Here is a 19,202-nt window from a genome sequence, read left to right on the forward strand (position 1 = left end):
TGGACAAAGTACAACAGAGACACACTTAGAAAAGTAGGGGAAAATTAGAGAAGCAGTTTATTTTCACAAGCTCCTGCAGGCTCTTTGTACAAGGCTTTTCAGCAGAGTTGCCCCAAGATGTTTTGCTGCCAGAGACAAATGACAAGATTCCCCCCACCTCACCCCCACACACATTCTATGTACAAAAGAAAACTGGACTGAGAATTGCATTTTACATCAGCACTGGTGATGGGACAGTGTTCTCTACTGCAGGACGGATCTTGTTCTCCTCCAACAGAGGGGAATGGCTGAGGGGCTGTTGCTGCCTCCCCCAGCATCTGCCACATGAGGCAGTTGCCTCTCTCTTTCTAATGGTAGGGCCAGTCCTGCTTTTCAGGGGGCTTAGAACCAAAGTACACGTTACCCTGATCATGTAGTGTGTGGTTGAGGCTTATGTTTTTATTTTACTCTAGTATAAGTGCACATGGCCCCAATTCAGATTGAGACCACTGTGCTCCAGGAGGGGAGAGTTAAAACTTCTCCCCCCTGTTTTTTTCCTGACCCCCCATGGGGGAGGGGTTAAAAAAGGGGCGAGTGTCCATTGATGTCAGCAACAATCATTCATTCTATTCCTATTAGTGCCACAAACAAGAGCAAAGAAGGAGTGAGATGTTAAACTGTGTACCTCAAGCATGGTGTTCTCCAGTACTGAAAGTGTCACAAGTGTGGTATTGAGAGAAACATCCTTACCATTCCTTGAGGGAATACTAAGAGCCAGTCGGCGTATATTGAGCTCAGTTTTGGTCTTGATCTGGCTAGATCCCCACTCAGCCATGAAGCTCGTTGGGTGATCTTGGGCCAGTACTTCCTCAAGTACTGTTATGAGGATAAAATGGGATTACTGTTTTCTCAAGTCTTCTCTGTCAGTTGTGTAGACAGTGGGGGGCTAGCGTAAAGTTAAGCCTTGGATGAACTTCGGTTACAGGGATTGGACATTACGTGTGTGTGTGTGTGTGTGTGTGTGTGTGTATATATATATATATATATATATATATATGCATACTCTTCTCCCAGAGTAATCCTTTTGTTTACTTCAAGGCCTTTTCCAAGGGATTTTTCTCTAGAACATTCACCAGTTGTTGGGGAACATGTACGGGAGGGTGCTCTTGGACTCATGTCCTGCTTGAGGGTTTCCCATGGACAGCTGGTTGGCCACTGTGTGAACAGAATGCTGGACTGGATGGATTCCTGGTCTGACCCAGCATGGCTCTTCTTGTGTTCTTATCACCAGTGCCTTTTCGAAGGGAAGAAAAGACTTACTGCAGCCTGCGGCACATTCTGTTCCAGGCTCAGGGACGCTTTACATGTTATATGCACCACATGGAGAGCACTATAAGTACCCTCTGTATGGCTACTGATTGAGCATCTCTACACCAGCCTACAATCCCACATTTAAAACAGGGCTTTCTGCTTCCGTTTTAAATGCAGGATCATGATGGGCTCCCTTTACACGTGCTTCCTTTCCCCCTCCTTCTCCCCCTTCTCTGAGTCTTCCATATGTTTCATTGGTCTAGCTCCTCTCCTTGCGGCTTTTCCTTTTTCACGGAGGGAACTCAAGCAGAACACAAGCGGGGCAACTTGATACCTCATTATCACCAATCTATTTAAAAGTGGAATAAAGGTCATTTAGTGCAGGAGGTGAACCTGGAGGTTCACAACATCATCTAAAGGGCCCCTAAACTTCCCTGAGTGAGCAACAGCAGGATAAAGCTCCGTGTAAAGAAGCCCTTAGTCTGTAATATTTAGATATTTTCATCACATGGTTTTGTACAGATAACATTGAATGTTTTTGTCCCAGCACCCAGCATAGCCATGAATGTGCAGCACTGCCACAGAAAGTTTCCACACAGTTCAAGCAGGCCACATAATGAATGGTTCTAGATGTTCCACCCCAGTGTGATAGAGCAGACATGAAAACAGCGTCTAGCATCCTCCACAAGAAGAAGATTCTGAGGAAATAAGTAAAGTTTCTGGGAACTTCTCCATAGAGTCTGCTCAGATAAGCCACTGTAACTTGCAAGATGCTTTCCCCCACAAAAATATGGAAAAATAAGTGTGATCACAAGTGTGACTGTTGTGGGCCAAACCAGGCATTATTTTTAATGCGTGATTAGCAACCACGCCTGCAGTTCTGACAAAATTAAGACCGTGTTGTCATGAGGCCCAATTTTTGTAGAGACTGCAGCATTCAGAGAGGGGAGGTTTAACTCATCCCTCTTCAGCTGTGATCCCAATGAAAATTCCCACCCCTTCCCCAACATGACAATTACCTTTGTGGGGAAAAAAACTTCCAAAGGCTGCATAGGGGGGAGATATTTGTCTGGATTGTGGCTGTGGTAGGAACCTCCCCACACTGCAATTCCAGTGCAAAGCACACACCCCATCTGCATTTGGTATTACATTAAAAAAAAAACCTGCAGATGTGGTTGCTAACCAGACATTAAAAGACATGTCTGGTTCGTGTTGTTGTTGTTGTTGTTGTTGTCTTGTGTGTGTGACTGAAGAAACAAGCATGTGGAGACTGAAGGAGGGTTTGTCACTGCCATGAACTTAAGCACAGTTCTAATCTGGGAGTTACTGAAATAGCCACCTTTGAGAGGGGGCCAAAAAACAGCTGTGGAGGAGTACTAGGGAAGATGTCATTTACAGCGTGATTCATACTTCTGGATACCCCTGATCAGCAGTTTCATAGCTGAGGACACGACCTTCCCAGGTGCAGCAGTGTGTTTTCCTGCTGCGCACACCTTGGGCCTGTGGGAGCTACATGGCTGATCATCCGATGATGGCGGAAAGAGCCAACATCAAAATATACAAGCTCCAATCTGGAACAAGTTAGGGGCATCAGCCTCTGCTAATAAATTACATCCCCACAAAGGAATTCTCTGCACCAGTTCCCATCCATTTCTTGTGTAGATTTGTAACAGGGGATGCGGGATGCTTTCTAAGTAAGGGAAAATCCTGCGTAGACCTGCATTCTGTTAACAGGAACTGCAGAAATCACCCTCTGTCCTTCGGTCATGTCTGGTAGTTGCAGCTTTCTGCACAGTGAGATTTTACACATCCTGTAAGGGTGAAAACATATTTAGCCTCATGGTTTGGGGGGATGTCACCAAGGCACATTGAAACACCTGTCTGTCCCAAGATGGAAAGGACAGAACATCAACACTTTATCAAATTCTGAGGATTCCTAGATTTCTAACTTTAGGGAAGGAAATCATGAGCACAAACCAGAGAATTAGAATTTTAAGTTATGCATTGATTTCAAAAACAGAAAACAAGGCACTGGCTGGCTCCAAGGAATGGGAGAGGGAATCTTAGCAGATTGCTATTAAATTAGTCAGAGGTGCATTTGGTGGTGAATGACAAAGGGCCGTCTGGGTGGCTGCTCCCAGGTTGGCTCTCTCTCTGCTGTCCTTCCACTGGCAGGCAAAGGCATTTTTATTCATAGAATCATAGAATAGTAGGGTTGGAAGGCGCCTACAAGGCCATCGAGTCCAACCCCCTGCTCAATGCAGGAATCCAAGTCAGAGCATCCCTGACAAATGGCTGTCCAGCCTCGTCTTGAAGGCCTCCAGTGTGGGAGAGCCCACCACCTCCCCAGGTAATTGGTTCCATTGTCGTATTGCTCTTACAGTCAGGAAGTTTTTCCTGATGTTCAGCTGGAATCTTGCTTCCTGTAACTTGAGCCCATTATTCCGTGTCCTGCACTCTGGGATGATCAAGAAGAGATCCTGGCCTTCTTCTCTGTGACAACCTTTCAAGTACTTGAAGAGTGCTATCATATCTCCCCTCAGTCTTCTCTTCTCAAGGCTAAACATGCCCAGTTGTTTCAGTCTCTCTTCATAGGGCTTTGTTTCCAGTCCCCTCATCATCTTTGTTGCCCTCCTCTGAACCCTCTCCAGTTTGTCTGCATCCTTCTTAAAGTGTGGTGGCCAGAACTGGACACAGTACTCCAGATGAGGCCTAACCAGTGCTGAGTAGAGGGGAACTAGTACTTCCCGGGATTTGGAAGCTATGCTTCTATTAATGGAGCCCAAAATAGCATTTGCCTTTTTTGCAGCCACATCACACTGTAGGCTCATATTCAGCTTGTGATCGACAACAATTCCAAGATCCTTCTCACTTGTAGTGTTGTTGAGCCACGTATCCCCCATCTTGTAACTGTGCATTTAGTTTCTTTTTCCTAGGTGCAGAACTTGGCACTTATCCCTATTAAATGTCATTCTGTTGTTTTCTGCCCAGCGCTCCAGTCTATCCAGATCACTTTGAATTTTGTTTCTGTCTTCCAAAGTATTAGCTATCCCGCCCAATTTTGTGTCATCTGCAAATTTGATCAGCATTCCCTGCACCTCCTCCTCCAAGTCATTAATAAAAATGTTGAAGAGCACTGGGCCCAGGACTGAGCCCTGCGGTACCCCACTCAAGCATGTCTTTGTCATGTAAGCAGTTCTGTTGGGTTGGGTGCTGTTTTTATTTTGTTGATGTGTCTTTAATTGTTTTAATATATTTTTCCATTTTTAATGAGTGCCATTTTCTTGGTAGAAAGCCGGGATACAAGTCAAATAAATAAATAAACTGGCTTTTCATATCCCCAGCCTGTAGTTCAAGCTTTGGACAGAGAGACAACAAAACAAACAAAAGTCCTCCTGTTTTTATCCCAACTGGAACAGAGGCTAAAATAAGAAGTTGGTGCTCTTTCTGTCCAGTAGTGGGCTTTGTCCGTGAAAGCTTATGTCATAATACCTTTGTTAGTCTTTAAGGTGCCACAAGAATCTCTGTTGTTTTTGCTGCAGCAGACCAGCCAGGCTACCCCTCTGGAAATAAAGACTTTGACAGATGTTCAGAGTAAATTGCACTTTCTGTCAGCAGGGAAAGATATGGGGAAATAATAAGAATTTCAAAAAAAGAAAAGAAAATGTCCCGATTGTTTCCAGTACATTCTGAGATAAAATCTTCAGATGGGACAAGAATGGATGGTGAGAAAAGACTGGGATTCTATACTGAGCACAGATGAATGAGTAAATTGGCCTTGCAGTGTCATTTCAGGAAGGGTTCATATGTAAATTTTGTACTGAGGTACAGATATCCATAGATAAAAATTATGTATACTCAACCCTTCAGTTGTCTAGGGTGCATACAAGAAAGAATCGGACTTCTGTTTCCATGTATTTTGAAGGGGAAGAAGCAATACAAATTTGCACTCTTCACAAATGATTAAGTAGACATATACTTTGTACCCACACAGAGAATGTAGCTTAAGGAGTTCCCCCTATTATATACATAGACAAAAGGTTGGATCTGGAGTAGTGCTTAGCAGAGTTCTGCTCATGCTGAATGAAGGGCAGAGGAAGCTGATCTTTCCAATCCTCCTCCTCCCTATGCCTCCTAAAAAGCTGCTCTGGAGGGCTGAGTCCTGATACCATCCATGGAGCCCTTCCATTCATAAAATGGAAGGGTACCTTCCATGAATGCAAGAAGCCTTTCCATTTACAGAATGGCCGATCTGGATCCAATTCTGTATCCCTGTAGCCAGTTTCCCCTTTCCTGCTGTAATGTTTAAGTATACTCAGAACATGACATGGCATCATTATGGATTTCCTCACTCCATTTCATTGGCTGGTACTAAGGGAGCCAGGAAACTCACATGATGTGTAGAGTTTATGTTCTACAAGCCAAATCAAGACATTGCTCTTCTGCTCCCCTTTTGGAATAATCCTAGCCTCCCCTCTTTCCTGGGCTTCTGATGTTATACATATTGTAAGACAGCTCCATCCTGTATGTCACAGATTCAGTGGAGGAAGTATGGACATCAATTTTTGTAGAAACCTGAATGAGGTGTACTGTTATAGCACTGTGTCTTCATATTGTCAAAGCATCATTTCTGGAATTGTCAAACCATCTGTAACTTACCAGGAGAAATGGCTCTGTGTAAGAAGAGCAGAGCTTGGCAAGGACTAGAGCAACTGTGATTCCACTTGCTAAAGTAATTTATTTAACATGGATGGGAGGATGGAAGGATGGAAGAGGAGTTCCTCTCCTCAAATATTTACTGTCCCAGCTTGGACTGTGAGTCAAACTCCCTTTGTTTATGTTGTTACAGAGCTGGTGGCAAAGATTGGGTTCCATTTTCCATGAGAGATCCAGCATTTCAGATGCTTGTAAGATTATAAAAACGTTATTTTGTGGACTGGAATGTTCATGGTTTGCTTCATTTCAAAACGGAACAAAACATTCCAAGCCAAATTTAAGCCAGAAACAGCTCAACCTTTGTATCTTTCTGCTTCTACTATAAAGTCTTGATTATATTTGTGTGATGGTGCAATTCTGACTTTTCCCATCTAAATTTTTCCCAATTTGGAAACTAAGCTGTTGCTACCTTGGTTATGCTACATTCGCTTGTCCCTCTAAGTCTTCCCTCATCTAAAATTCAGTGTGATGTAATAATTTATCAAAATGACAGTAATTCAAAACAGAAAGGCAATCAGAATTTCAGATGCGTGTGGGTTTTGTTTTCTTGGTTTATACTGACATGGACTTTGGAAAGCAAATTTTGGTATTTTTGTTTTATATGTACATATTCATTGTTTCAACACCTGTTACAGACCTAGGCACAGCACAGCACAATACTAAAAAAGAAGAAAGCTCACAGTATATTAAGAATGTTAGAAGATTACATTTACAGGAAAAGGAAGGGGCAAATTTAAAAAATGAAATTATAATAATGAGATTCTGTTATAATACAGTCTATAGAAACCAATTTTCATTTCAAAGACACACCCATCCTGGAAGGTTTTGAATGCTTCAAGCATATGCCGTGTCCTCTGGTGGTTTTAAAATGGGTCAGATGTGTACATGTTCTAGGATCTGGGTTGTCTCACCAGTGCCGGTTAGTGTACTGTGCTTTGCTGAATTCAAGAACTGAGTGTAGGAACCCTCTGGAAAGGAAGGCCCATTTTTCAAGCAACACTTCCTGCATAGACTGTGAAGTGCTAAAGCACCAAGTTGAGAATTCAGGGAGCTGTCATGCAGGCATCAAACTATCACTTGGTTTGATGATATGCTGATTTATTTATGTGTGGTCCTTGGGGAGTAGCAGTTATGAACACCAATTAATGAATTCTGAGGCTGAAAGGCAGTCAGGAATGCCCAACAAATGTTTGCCCCACATTTCCCCAGCCTTAGGACAAAGTGAAAGGCCAATTGTATGAGAAGTCTCTTGTGTAATGAACTGCAAAGCAATGCTTGGGGATTGAGCAATGACCATAGAATGAATGGACAGATAGAAACCTATTCCATCCAGTGTTATGTCTGATATATGCATTGTTGTCTCTGAAAAGCCATCCTTATAGCTAACGAATCAAAGCTGCAAAAGGTGAATCAAAGCTGTTTCAGTTGCTTGTGTTTAGGTCTTCGATGTCCTTTTCATATGGCAGTATGTGATATGACACAAGTTATAATATATTTGAACTCCGGACTTCCAAGCCTTCAGAGGAACTTAAACTGCAGGTGTCATCTTTGTGTAAAGGTCCAAGGTGATGTCAGGGCAGTCTGATCTGGAAATGCCCCAAAAAATTTGATAGAGGAAACCATCTGGATTTGGAGTGTGTTGCTTTCCTATAGTCAGTGAGGAATAACTGTTTCATGCTCTAATCTCCTGATTTAAATTTTGAATGAAATTGATCTTCTCCTATGCTGAAAGTCAGACTGGATCTTTCAAGCCGCGACTTTTTCCTGTCCCCTCCTAACTTTAGAAAGGCAAGCACAGGCAGTAATTTTTTTTCTTTCTACAAAAGAGCAAATCTTTAAGTGCTCGTAAGAAACATTCAGGGATGTCACAGGCTTCTATTTTTCTACCACATGTTTACTCTCCTCCTCATAAATCCAAGCTGCCTTTACCATGGAACTTTATGCTGTCTGCCAAACCTCCAGTAGATGAGACCAGGTGGAATTCTGGGTGTTGTTTTTTTCACTGACACCATTTCAGACCAAACTCAAATAATTAAAGTGCCATTTGTTCACCTGCTGGTGGCTGGAATCTCCCCAGAGGCTGCATTACAACATGTCACTGTCCTGTTACAACATAGGAGAATGTGCCTCTGCTTCATTCCATCATAGAGAATATGCTGGCTGCGAATTAATCCACATATTCCTTGGGCACCTAGTTGGTCACTTCTTTCTATCTGGATTGACACCTTTTGTGTGTCCAAAGCCGGGCATGTTTGAGATGAAGTGGCAGTGTCATGGCTGCTTTGGACAGTCTCCAGAAGCAACAGAAGAGAAGTGACTTATGCTTCCTCTTCCCTAGGACTGGTGTCAGGGCAAGGACAATATTTTCAGGCATCTGTCAAGGGCCCAGTGCCCTGGGAGGGCCACCATTGACCTCTGAGTCTCTTCTGTGCATCCAGAGCCAGCTGCCTGCTTTCTCTGGGCAATGGGGAGATAGGTCCCCCTTGGAGGATTTTTGGTGGGGTGGGGCTCAGTGCCACGGTAGCAACAGCTCTTCTTTTCCTCTTTCCTCATCCACCATATAACTACTTCTTGCTGCTGCAGATGTCTTGCTATCCCAAGCAGGCAAGCTATTAAATGGCAACAGGAATTAGAAGTAGTGCCACCACGCAACTCACCTGACTCCTTCCTCTGGGCAGCGGCTGTGGCTGCTGCTCCTGGCAGATATCACCAATTGCCTGGCCACTCAAGGGGGCAGGTAGCTCGATGTTTGCCAGCAACCACAGCAACCACCTCTTGCCCCCTCTCTGTCTGCCTGTTGATGGGGAGGCAGAGAAGCTACTGCCACCTGTGGCACTGGTAGCATGTCTAATCAGAGAAGTCCCTCTGGATGGTATCTTGCCAAGCCCCCTGTTCAAAAACCTGGAGTTACCCTGCTTTCCCCCATATTTCTAGCAAACATGCAACAGGAGAAAATGCCCATCTCCTGCTTTCAGACATGATAAAAATAAGAGAAGTGTGAGTCATTCATACACTAAGTCTTACTGCTTCTGAAGAACATCTGAAGTGGCTCTCGTTCTTCTATTACTAGTGGAAACTGCAGTTCATTGCATCACTGCAAACGAACATAAAGCTGGGTAAGTGGTGGCATACTCAGTCATGGTAAACCACCACATCAGGCCAGAAAAGCATCTGGTTATGCACCCTACAGCTGGGTGTATCAGCCCCTTTTAGCACATTCAGGAGGAATTGTAGATTGAGTGTTACAGGTGGATTTAGGAGATACATTTGCATTGCATTAAGCCAAGTGATGAAGAAAATATTTGCGCAGAGCATTAGTTATGTTTCTCTCCAGTGGGAGTTAAGAGACTGTTTGTATGCCCTCTCACATATACAATGTAATAATTGTGGGATTGAATAATTGCCAAAAGAGGAGGCACATTTCGCTGAGTGGGTATGAATGGCCCCTCCTCATATAAGGTACGGAAGTGCAGTCCAAGGGCCTAATGAGACATATCCAAAAGACATGGAGCTGCTATTGTTCCACATGTCTCTCTCCCCTCTTCTCATAATTTCTACTAAAACACAACACATGGTGTCATTGTGCTGAGCATTTCTCCATCTCATGACATTGACTTTTGATTCTGAGGACAGAAATATACAGTGCAATGATGCCACATCATGTACAAGAGAGAGAGAGATTACAAGAGAGAGAGAGAGAGAGAGAAAAGAGACAAGCAGCTGCAGGTTCATATCTCTTTCAAAGGCAAGTAGGATGGCCCCTTAAGCATCACCCCAAAAAGAGACAAAAGAGGATACAGATTTGCATAATGTTTTCATAGGCTAATTTATATGTATGAATGCAAATTTAGAAATAATTATTATAAGTAAATAGAAATGCAATGTATATCACCATAGTCAGGATGACTGTGATTGGGGGGAATCTCCACAGCGATGGGTTTAGTTCGATCTCCACTGTGCTGCACTTTTTACCAACGTCGAATCTGCTCTGTCTGGGGACACATGGGGCTTGAAAGCCTGGATTATCCCAAAGCTAGCCTGGGGCTCTCAGCAGGTCACATGGCAGTTTACCATGAATTGTTTGGGTAGCTACTAGGTGGAGTCTCATCCATGTCAGCACTTAGAAAGCCTGTTCCCTCCCTCCAACTCTCGCTTTGTTCTGCCCTTTCTGCTTTCTCAGGCCAGTGTGTGTTAGTGCCTGCCTCCCCAACCTATGCTCGACTCCCCTCAATTTTTTTTATTACTTTCCCTCTAAAACTGCAGTAGTGCAATAGCAGGTATAGGAACTTCTGTACAAATGTGCTATTTTGCGATAGTGCTATAGGGGGTATAGCTACTCTTGTTCAAATGCACTATTTTGCTATAGTGCGATAGGGATATCTTTTAAATGCGCAATTGTGGGTTCCCCAGTAACTACCTCGGGAACCGCGATCTCACTGAAATGGCGGAAACATATCTTCCTTGACTGTTGATATTTATGTGCTACCAGGTGTAAGGCAGGGACACAAATATTGCAACATTGCTACTTTCTGTTTAAATGGATCTCACTGAGTGCATGTACAAATTTTACACCAAAAGGAACTGGAATGTAGGGAAATAATAATGAGAAACACAGGATATTCCCACATCTGTGCAATAATCAGGAGAATGTGGATGAAGGTGAAGGGAAGGACATGCGATATTAGGGAATGAACTTTAGGTTGTACTTGAAACAGAAATTCCTGAAATTATCTAGGGTGGAATTTATAAGGACGGAAGAAAGAAATCTGATTTGAAACCAAGGTGTAAAAGCTAAGGAATTTCCCCAGTTTTCCCCCTTTCCTCTTCTTCTCTCTATAGTAAATAGGATAAGCTAAGCAATAAACAGTCTAGAAGATTCCCAACACAGCAATGATGTACTGGCATGTTCTTTTGTAAATCCGTTGCACAGAATTTTCAGAACACAGCATGTAAAGCACAGAGCCCCCTAGTGGATTTTAAAATCTTTCTTTCTTTCTTTCTTTCTTTAAGGGTGAAAACGTTCTCAAGGCAGCTTCCAAGATAAAAATTCAAATATCAATAAACTTCAAGTTATTAACAACAAATTCAGTGGTAATAAAAAACAACATCCAGCTCCCCAAATATACAAAAATTCTATGAATAATTACAGCTAAAAAACATCAGTGGTCTGATAAAACACACCTTATGAGAAAGTCACCAAAAACAAATGGGACTTTAAGGCTTTTCTAAAGATAGGTAATGATGGGGTCTGCTGGACCCCAGCTGTTGTGCCCACCAAGTGCTCTCAGAGGTGGGCACATGACTGAGAAGAGCCTCTGCTGCAGATCTTAACTTGCAGACAGGCTGATATTTAAAGCTTAAAAGGTTAAAAGTAGTGCTTTATACTGGGCTCAGAAATGCACTGGCAACCAGTGCAACTAGCACAATATAGGTGTCACATGAACTGACTGCCTGGCCCCACTGATACAAGGGCAGCTGCCAGCCTCATTCTGCACCAGCTGAAGTTTCCAGACCATCTGCATTGCAGTAGTCCAACCTGGACATCACTAATGAATAGATAACGAGGCAAGGCCAGACCTCTCCAAATAGGGCCATAGGTGGCATACCAGCCTAAGCTGGTGAAAAGTACTCCTAGCCAGTGCTGCCCCTTGAGCTTCCTCAAGCTTATTATGATCTGAGCCAAAATCCCTTTGAACTTCAGTTCAGTTTGAGATACGTTTGAGCCCATTCTGAGCAACCCCCATCCCATCACTATCCCAATAATTTACATTCCTTCAGCAGCAATGGGGAGAGGGCTGCTCCTTTTACCAACAGTGCTAAGATCCCTAGAAACTGCGTTTGTGAGGGTTTCTGCATCCTTAGTAAAAATCCCTGGCAAATTACAATTCCCAGTATCTTTTTGCTGAGACGTTCTTGTTGGTACAGCTTTAGAGCCAAGGAGCAGCCATATCCTTTGAAACCCCCATCACTGCTGCTGGAAGATTAGGTTGGGGAGAAGTAAGAGGGTGCTCAGAATGGGGTTGAGAATGCCTCCATGCCTCATGAGAGAAAAAGAAAGTGGGCTTTGCAAGGAGGTTCAGAGTGAGGGTGTCTCCTGTCCACATTGTGTTCACAATGACATCATCCCGAGTGCAACAAAATCTGGAGTATGAAATAAGGTGAGTTTGAAAACTAGGTAATTCAGGACATTCATCAGTTATCATTATGGCCTGTTGCAGCTGTCCCAAACCTGGTGCCCTCCATATGTTTTAGACTAAACATCCCAGCATTCTTTACAGTTGGCTGAGGCTGATGGGAATTGAAATCCAAAACATGGAGGGGACCAGGTTAGGGAAGGCTGGATTGCATACAAATAGCAACTGGTAAGCTTCCTTCCACTAAGCCCTAATAATTTTGAATATATTTAGTTGCTTTAGAAGGTCATTTACTCCTGTCTTAGGGCAGCATTCAGGGCATCCTTGTCCTGGGCAATATTCAGTTCACAGTGCCTCTGTAAGCAAGAAGTAAAAAATATCTATTTTCTCAGAATTTAAGTATCTTCTTTTTCTCTACAGACATCTCCATAATAACCAGATCCAGAGCCTGGGCATACACGGCTTTGAAGGACTCCACAGCCTAGAAACTTTGTGAGTTATTTTATTTGCTTTTTCTTTGTACCTAATTCCATGAAAGAGTGGGAGAGTTGTGTGGTGTGCTGTGCATTCATTCCATCTCTCTGCAAGAGGGTCCTGGAAGCTGAAGGGAGGCTTCAGCTCTTCAGAACAGAAAGCTATTTCATTTCATTTCAATTAATGTATTAATCTTTAAAATATTAAAAAAAAGATTAAAAAGAAAAAAGAGGAAGCAATTTTACCATATTGCTGAGCTAGGACATGGCTTGGTTATTCTCAAAGCACTTTTTGGCACCAATACCTACTTTTTTGTGGGTACATTATTTAGCACTGGAAGAATAAGAAAAGCCCAGTCGTGAAACTTCTCCAGGCATTACAATATCTTACATCCGAAGAGTTATCCCAGTTTAAAGACTTGAGAAAATAAATATATCGACGTGGGATGCATAAGCAACTTCTTGCTTGTCTTGAAGTCTTGAGCCTTGCTGAGCCTTCAGGTTCAAACAAAGGTTTGGGCTTTTTGTCAGCATCAGATTGAAATGCTTGCCAAAAAAAAGAGGCTTGGGGAGTGCTCACAGAATTACCCTTCATTGCCACCTTCCCTTTTCCCCTAAGAGCCCAGAAGATAGTAGAAGCAGCAGCAAGTAGTCCCCAGGCCTCAGCAAAACATATTTTCCTGCCAAGGATGGAACTGGAGCTAGATCTATACTAGTGGTTGTTAGGGGTATTGAAGTGCACTGATAACTGTTGGGGCACATTACACATTCCATATATCGCTTTTCTAGCATTATTTCCTGCTTTTTATTCCGTATTATTGAAAATACCACAGCAGATGTCATTGTGTGTCCTACAAGATACAAATGTGCAGGAGGGATACTGCGTCACTATGATGGGATCGTATTGATATGACACGATGAGCTGTAGATCTGGCCTGGGACTCTCAGTCCCTGAATCCCCAGCAGGAAATACTCCACCAGAGAGAAGGCCCTTCTCCCCCTTGGAAATGATGCTAATAGCATCAGTTCCTTGCTGGTTTGTTTTTGTTGTTTATTCGGTCAGTTGCTTCCAACTCTTCATGACTTCATGGACCAGCCCACGCCAGAGCTTCCTGTCAGCCGTTACCACCCCCAGCTCCCCCAAGGTCGAGTCTGTCACCTGCAGAATATCATCCATCCACCTTGCCCTTGGTCGTCCCCTCTTCCTTTTGCCTTCCACTTTCCCTAGCAGCAGCATCTTCTCCAGGGTATCCTGTCTTCTCATGATGTGGCCAAAGTACTTCAGTTTTGCCTTTCATATCATTCCCTCAAGTGAGCAGTCTGGCTTTATTTCCTGGACTATGGGCTGGTTTGATCTTCTTGCAGTCCAAGGCACTCTCAGAATTTTCCTCCAGCACCACAGTTCAAAAGCAACTATCTTCCTTCACTCAGCCTTCCTTATGGTCCAGCTCTCGCAGTCATAGGTTACTACGGGGAATACCATTGCTTGAACTATGCGGACCTTTGTTGTCAGTGTGATGTCTCTGCTCTTAACTATTTTATCAAGATTTGTCATTGCTGTTACTTCCCAAGAAGTAAAAGTCTTCTGATTTCCTGGCTGCAGTCAGCATCTGCAGTAATCTTTGCGCCTAGAAAGACAAAGTCTGTCACTGCCTCCACATTTTCTCCCTCTATTTGCCAGTTATCAATCAAGTTGGTTGCCATAATCTTGGTTTTTTTGAGGTTTAACTGCAACCCAGCTTTTGCACTTTCTTCTTTCACCTTCGTCATGAGGTTCCTCAGCTCCTCCTCGCTTTCAGCCATCAAAGTGGTATCATCTGCATATCGGAGATGGTTAATGTTTCTTCCAGCAATTTTAACTCCAGAGCATGATGTGTTCTGCGTACAGGTTGAATAGGTAGAGTGAGAGTATACAACCCTGCTGTACTCCTTTCCCAATCTTAAACCAGTCCATTGTTCCATGGTCTGTTCTTACCATTGCTACTTGGTCGTTATACAGATTCCTCAGGAGGCAGACTAGATGACTTGGTATCCCCATACCACCAAGAACTTGCCACAATTTGTTATGATCCACACAGTCAAAGGCTTTAGAATAGTCAATAAAACAGAAATGGATGTTTTTCTGAAACTCCCTGCCTTTCTCCATTATCCAGCGGATATTGGCAATTTGGTCTCTAGTTCCTCTGCCTTTTCTAAACCCAGCTTGTACATCTGGCAATTCTCGTTCCATGAATTGCTGGAGTCTACCTTGCAAGATCTTGAGCATTACCTTACTGGCATGTGAAAGAAGTGCCACGGTTCGATAGTTTGAACATTCTTTGGTGCTTCCCTTTTTTGGTATGGGGATATAGGTTGATTTTTTCCAGTCTGTTGGCCATTCTTGTGTTTTCCAAATTTGCTGGCATATGGCATGCATCACCTTGACAGCATCATCTTGCAAGATTTTAAATAGTTCAGCTGGGATACCGTCATCTCCTGCTGCCTTGTTATTAGCAATGCTTCTTAAGGCCCATTCAACCTCACTCTTCAGGATGTCTGGCTCTAGCTCACTGACCACACTGTCAAATCTATCCCCGATATTATTATCCTTCCTATACCGATCTTCCGTATATTCTTGCCACCTTTTCTTGATCTCTTCTGCTTCTGTTAGGTCCTTGCCATCTTTGATTTTGATCATACCCATTTTTGCCTGGAATTTACCTCCGATGTTTCTAATTTTCTGGAAGAGGTCTCTTGTCCTTCCTATTCTATTATCTTCTTCCGCTTCCGCGCATTGCTCATTTAAAAATAATTCCTTATCTCTTCTGGCTAACCTCTGGAATTTTGCATTTAATTGGGCATATCTCCCCCTATCACTGTTGCCTTTTGCTTTCCTTCTTTCTTGGGCTGCTTCCAGTGTCTCAGCAGACAGCCATCTTGCCTTCTTGGTTTTCTTTTTCTTTAGGACGTTTTTTGTTGCCGCCTCCTGAACAATGTTGCCAACTTCTGTCCATACTTCTTCCGGGACCCTGTCTACTCAATCTAGTCCCTTAAATCTATTCTTCACCTCCACTGCATATTCATGAGGAATATTAGTGAGCTCATATCTAACTGATCTGTGGGTCTTCCCTATTCTCTTTAGTCTGATTCTAAATTGTGCAATAAGAAGTTCATGATCTGAACTACAATCAGCTCCAGGTCTTGTTTTTACCAACTGCATAGATGTCCGCCACCTTTGGCTACAAAGGATGTAGTCAATCTGATTTCAGTGTCGACCGTCTGGTGAAGTCCATGTATAAAGTCATCTCTTAGGTTATTGGTAGGGGTGCACGAAAGTCCCTTACCTGTCCTCGAAACTTTTCGCGGTGGGGGGGAGGCGCTTCGCTGCTCCCCTCGTGAAGTTCAGGCCGGGGGGGGAGGCTTCCCGCCTCGCCCGGCCGAAATTCAGGCCGGGGAGGAGGCGCCTCGCCTCACCCGGCCGCGAACTAAAAAGTTAAAAAAACAAACAAAACGCCCCCGTGATAGGCTACGTGACGATTAATGTAGCCTATCACGGCTAGATCTGCAAAGTCAGCTGTGATAGGCTACGTAAATCGTCACGTAGCCTATCACGGGTGACTTAAAAAAAAAAAAAAAGCGCGTACGCAAATGGCGGCCCCCATAGGGAGCTGCCATTCGCGTTCCTTATTTGGTCGCTGTTGTCTACGTAAATCTTTACGTAGACAACAGCGACCAAATAAGGAACGGGAATGGCGGCTCCCTATGGGGGCCGCCATTATCTGTACGCTTTTTTTTTTTTTTTTTAAGTCACCTGTGATAGGCTACGTGACGATTTACGTAGCCTATCACGGCTGACTTTGCAGATCTAGCCATGATAGGCTACGTTAATCGTCACGTAGCCTATCACGGGGGCGTGTATTTTTTTTTCTTTTATTGGAATGGCGGTGGCGGCAGCTGGTCGAAAGACCGGCTGCCGCTCCCGCCCCGGACGAAGACCCGCCGAACCGCCAGCTGGACCCGCCGCCGGGAGGGACATTCGCCAAAGGTAAGTCCCGTCCCGGGGGGGGGGCGGGGGCGGGGGGGTGCGGAGAATTTCTCCCCGAAACTTGTTCAGGGGGCCGAACTTGTAGGCGCTCGGCCCCCCGAAGTTTTGGGGAGAAATTCTCCGCCAACCCTAGTTATTGGAAGAAAGTGTTTGTTATACACAGTGAGTTGTCTTGGCAAAATTCTATCAGCCTATGTCCTGCTTCATTTTGTTCTCCTAGACCATGCTTGCCTACAATTCCAGGTGTCGTTTGACTACCCACCCTAGCATTCCAGTCTCCTGTAAAGAAAATAACATCTTTTTTTGGCGTACTATCCAGTAGGTGCTGCAGATCCTCATAGAACTGATCTGCTTCTGCTTCTTCAGCATCTGTGGTTGGGGCGTATATTTGGATCACTGTGATGTTAAATGGCTTACCCTGAATTCGAATTGAGATCATTCTGTCATTTTTTGGATTGTATCCAAGCACTGCTTTAGCCACTTTATTATTAATTATGAAGGCTACTCCATTTCTTCTGTGGTCCTCTTGTCCACAGTAGTAGATCTGGTGGTCATTTGATGTGAAGTGGCCCATTCCAGTCCATTTCAATTCACTGACACCCAAAATATCTATATTTTAAATGTCTATATCCTTGCTGGAGGTTCCCTTAATTTCATGAACTGGGGAGTGCCCAGCACAGCTCCCTGCCCTGGTAGGTTGATGAGGTGATTGGTGAGCAGGAGGAGGCAGCAGTGGTGGCGTGCACAGGGTTGAGGTGAGATGGGCCTTTTTCCCTTCGATCATGCTCACAACCATTCCAACAGGGGTGCTCCCTTTTGCGAGTGCCGCTCATCAAATTGTCATAACAACCCTAATATGGATAAGGCTGTGTGGGTTTCACTGGAGTCTAGGGGTGTGTTTCCATGCTATCAGCTTCACTTTTTTTGCAACTTTGTTGCGATGTTTCCCCAATCGCATCTTCTCCTTTTCCAGTTTCCACAGTGCTTAAAGTCCTGGCTTATCATCGCTGCAGCATGGGGCTCTGTGCTGTTTCCACTGAGCTCTAATCAAATTATGATCTTGATGGCTGGGTGGAGCCTGGGTGGAGTGTGGGTTGGGTCTGATTACCTCATCCGTGTTCCCGCCTCCTCAGCCGTGTTTCCAGGACAACGGAAGGAGAAGCTAATGGAGGAGTACAGGATTTTTTTTTAAGGTATCAGCTTTGCTGTGAAGAGAGGCTTTCCCCCTCCCCCCACTTCTCCTTACCCCTGAAAGTCCAGATGCACCTGCATTTCAGCAGCAAGCCTCATTGAACACAGTGGCAGTTACTTCCAAGTAGACACACATATGCTTGTGCTGGGAAAAGGTGGGGGAGAACACAAAGAGGGGAACTAGCCACCATTTTAACCCAGAGGACCTCATTGACCACAATGGGAGTTACTTCTGACAAGACAGTAGTGGGTTTGTTGTGGGAAAGAGAGTGAAACCAGCCCCCATTTTAACGCACAGGATCTCTGTTTGGAAGCTGTGAATGATTTATGTCCTAAGGCAATGGAGCAAATCTCGAGATTGTGCTTAATTGCATTTAAGGAATTGGGCTTGAAAGTGTGCCATTTCAATTGAGGGGGAATCTCTGTAAGTTCTGATGTAGGCATTCAAAGGCAAGCCTCATTCAGCACAATAGGAGTTACTTCTGAGGAGACACTAATGGGTTTGTTGTGGGAAAGAGAGTAGTAAATGGAATCCAGCCCCCATTGTAACCTGCAGGATAGCTGTAACGAAGATGCCAAGTACTTTCTTCATAAGGCAATTCATTGGCACCTCACTTGGTTGCTTAAATGCATTTAAGGAATTGGGCTTCAATGTGTGCTGTTTCAATTGAGGGGGAATCTCAGCCTCATTTACCACAATGGGACTTACTTCTGAGGAGACAGTAATGGGTTTGTTGTGGGAAAGAGAGTGAAACCAGCCCCCATTTTAATGCACAGGATCTCTATATAAAAGCTGTGAAGGAGTTATGTCCTAAGGCAATGGACCAAAGCCTCGAGATCACGCTTAATCGCATTTAAAGAATTGGGCTTTGATATGTGCCGTGTCAATTGAGGGGCTTCTGTTATTTCTGTGGTCATTGAGAGGGCAAGCCTCATTCAGCACAATGGGAGAACAACACCCCAACCCACCCCGATTGGGGTCACGGACTGTGTTCTAGTGCTTATTTTCAATGATGTTTTAAAAGTTGTTTCCTCTGCATCCTGCTCCAAAATGGCGATGACACTTCTGGAAAACAGTGAGGGAAAGGGTTGGGTCACTGAGGTCAGAGCGACATACCCACAAAGGCTGGGCTACATGCCCCATGGGCAGGACTGTGATACTGGACCCAGTGCGATTGTGGAAACAGGTCAGTAATGGAGCTGTGGTAAGCTGGAAAAGTCTCAGTTTCAGAAGAAGTGGTTGTTCAGCGATAAAGTGCGGGGCTGGTGCTGAATGGCCATGATGTCATGGAAACACAGAGACCTCACTGTGCAGCCAGGATGGAGTAAATCGCTGGTGGAAACACAGCCTAGGAGAGAGCAATAGATCTTGTC

The 19,202-nt window shown here is 44.1% G+C and overlaps 1 protein-coding gene across 1 annotated transcript in view; it reads left to right on the forward strand.

Moving 5' to 3' along the window:
* Positions 1-19,202, forward strand: part of LGR6 (leucine rich repeat containing G protein-coupled receptor 6) — a 207,511-nt gene that overhangs the window by 133,721 nt on the left and 54,588 nt on the right. The window contains exon 6 of the mRNA XM_084853644.1: positions 12,561-12,632. Within this exon, the coding sequence (XP_084709770.1) occupies positions 12,561-12,632 (72 nt within the window). The remainder of the gene's footprint in view (positions 1-12,560; positions 12,633-19,202) is intronic.

Source organism: Heloderma suspectum, chromosome 4, assembly GCF_057233095.1.
Source record: "Heloderma suspectum isolate Gila_16-S chromosome 4, 16-S_ref, whole genome shotgun sequence".
NCBI classification, from domain to species: Eukaryota; Metazoa; Chordata; class Lepidosauria; order Squamata; family Helodermatidae; genus Heloderma; species Heloderma suspectum.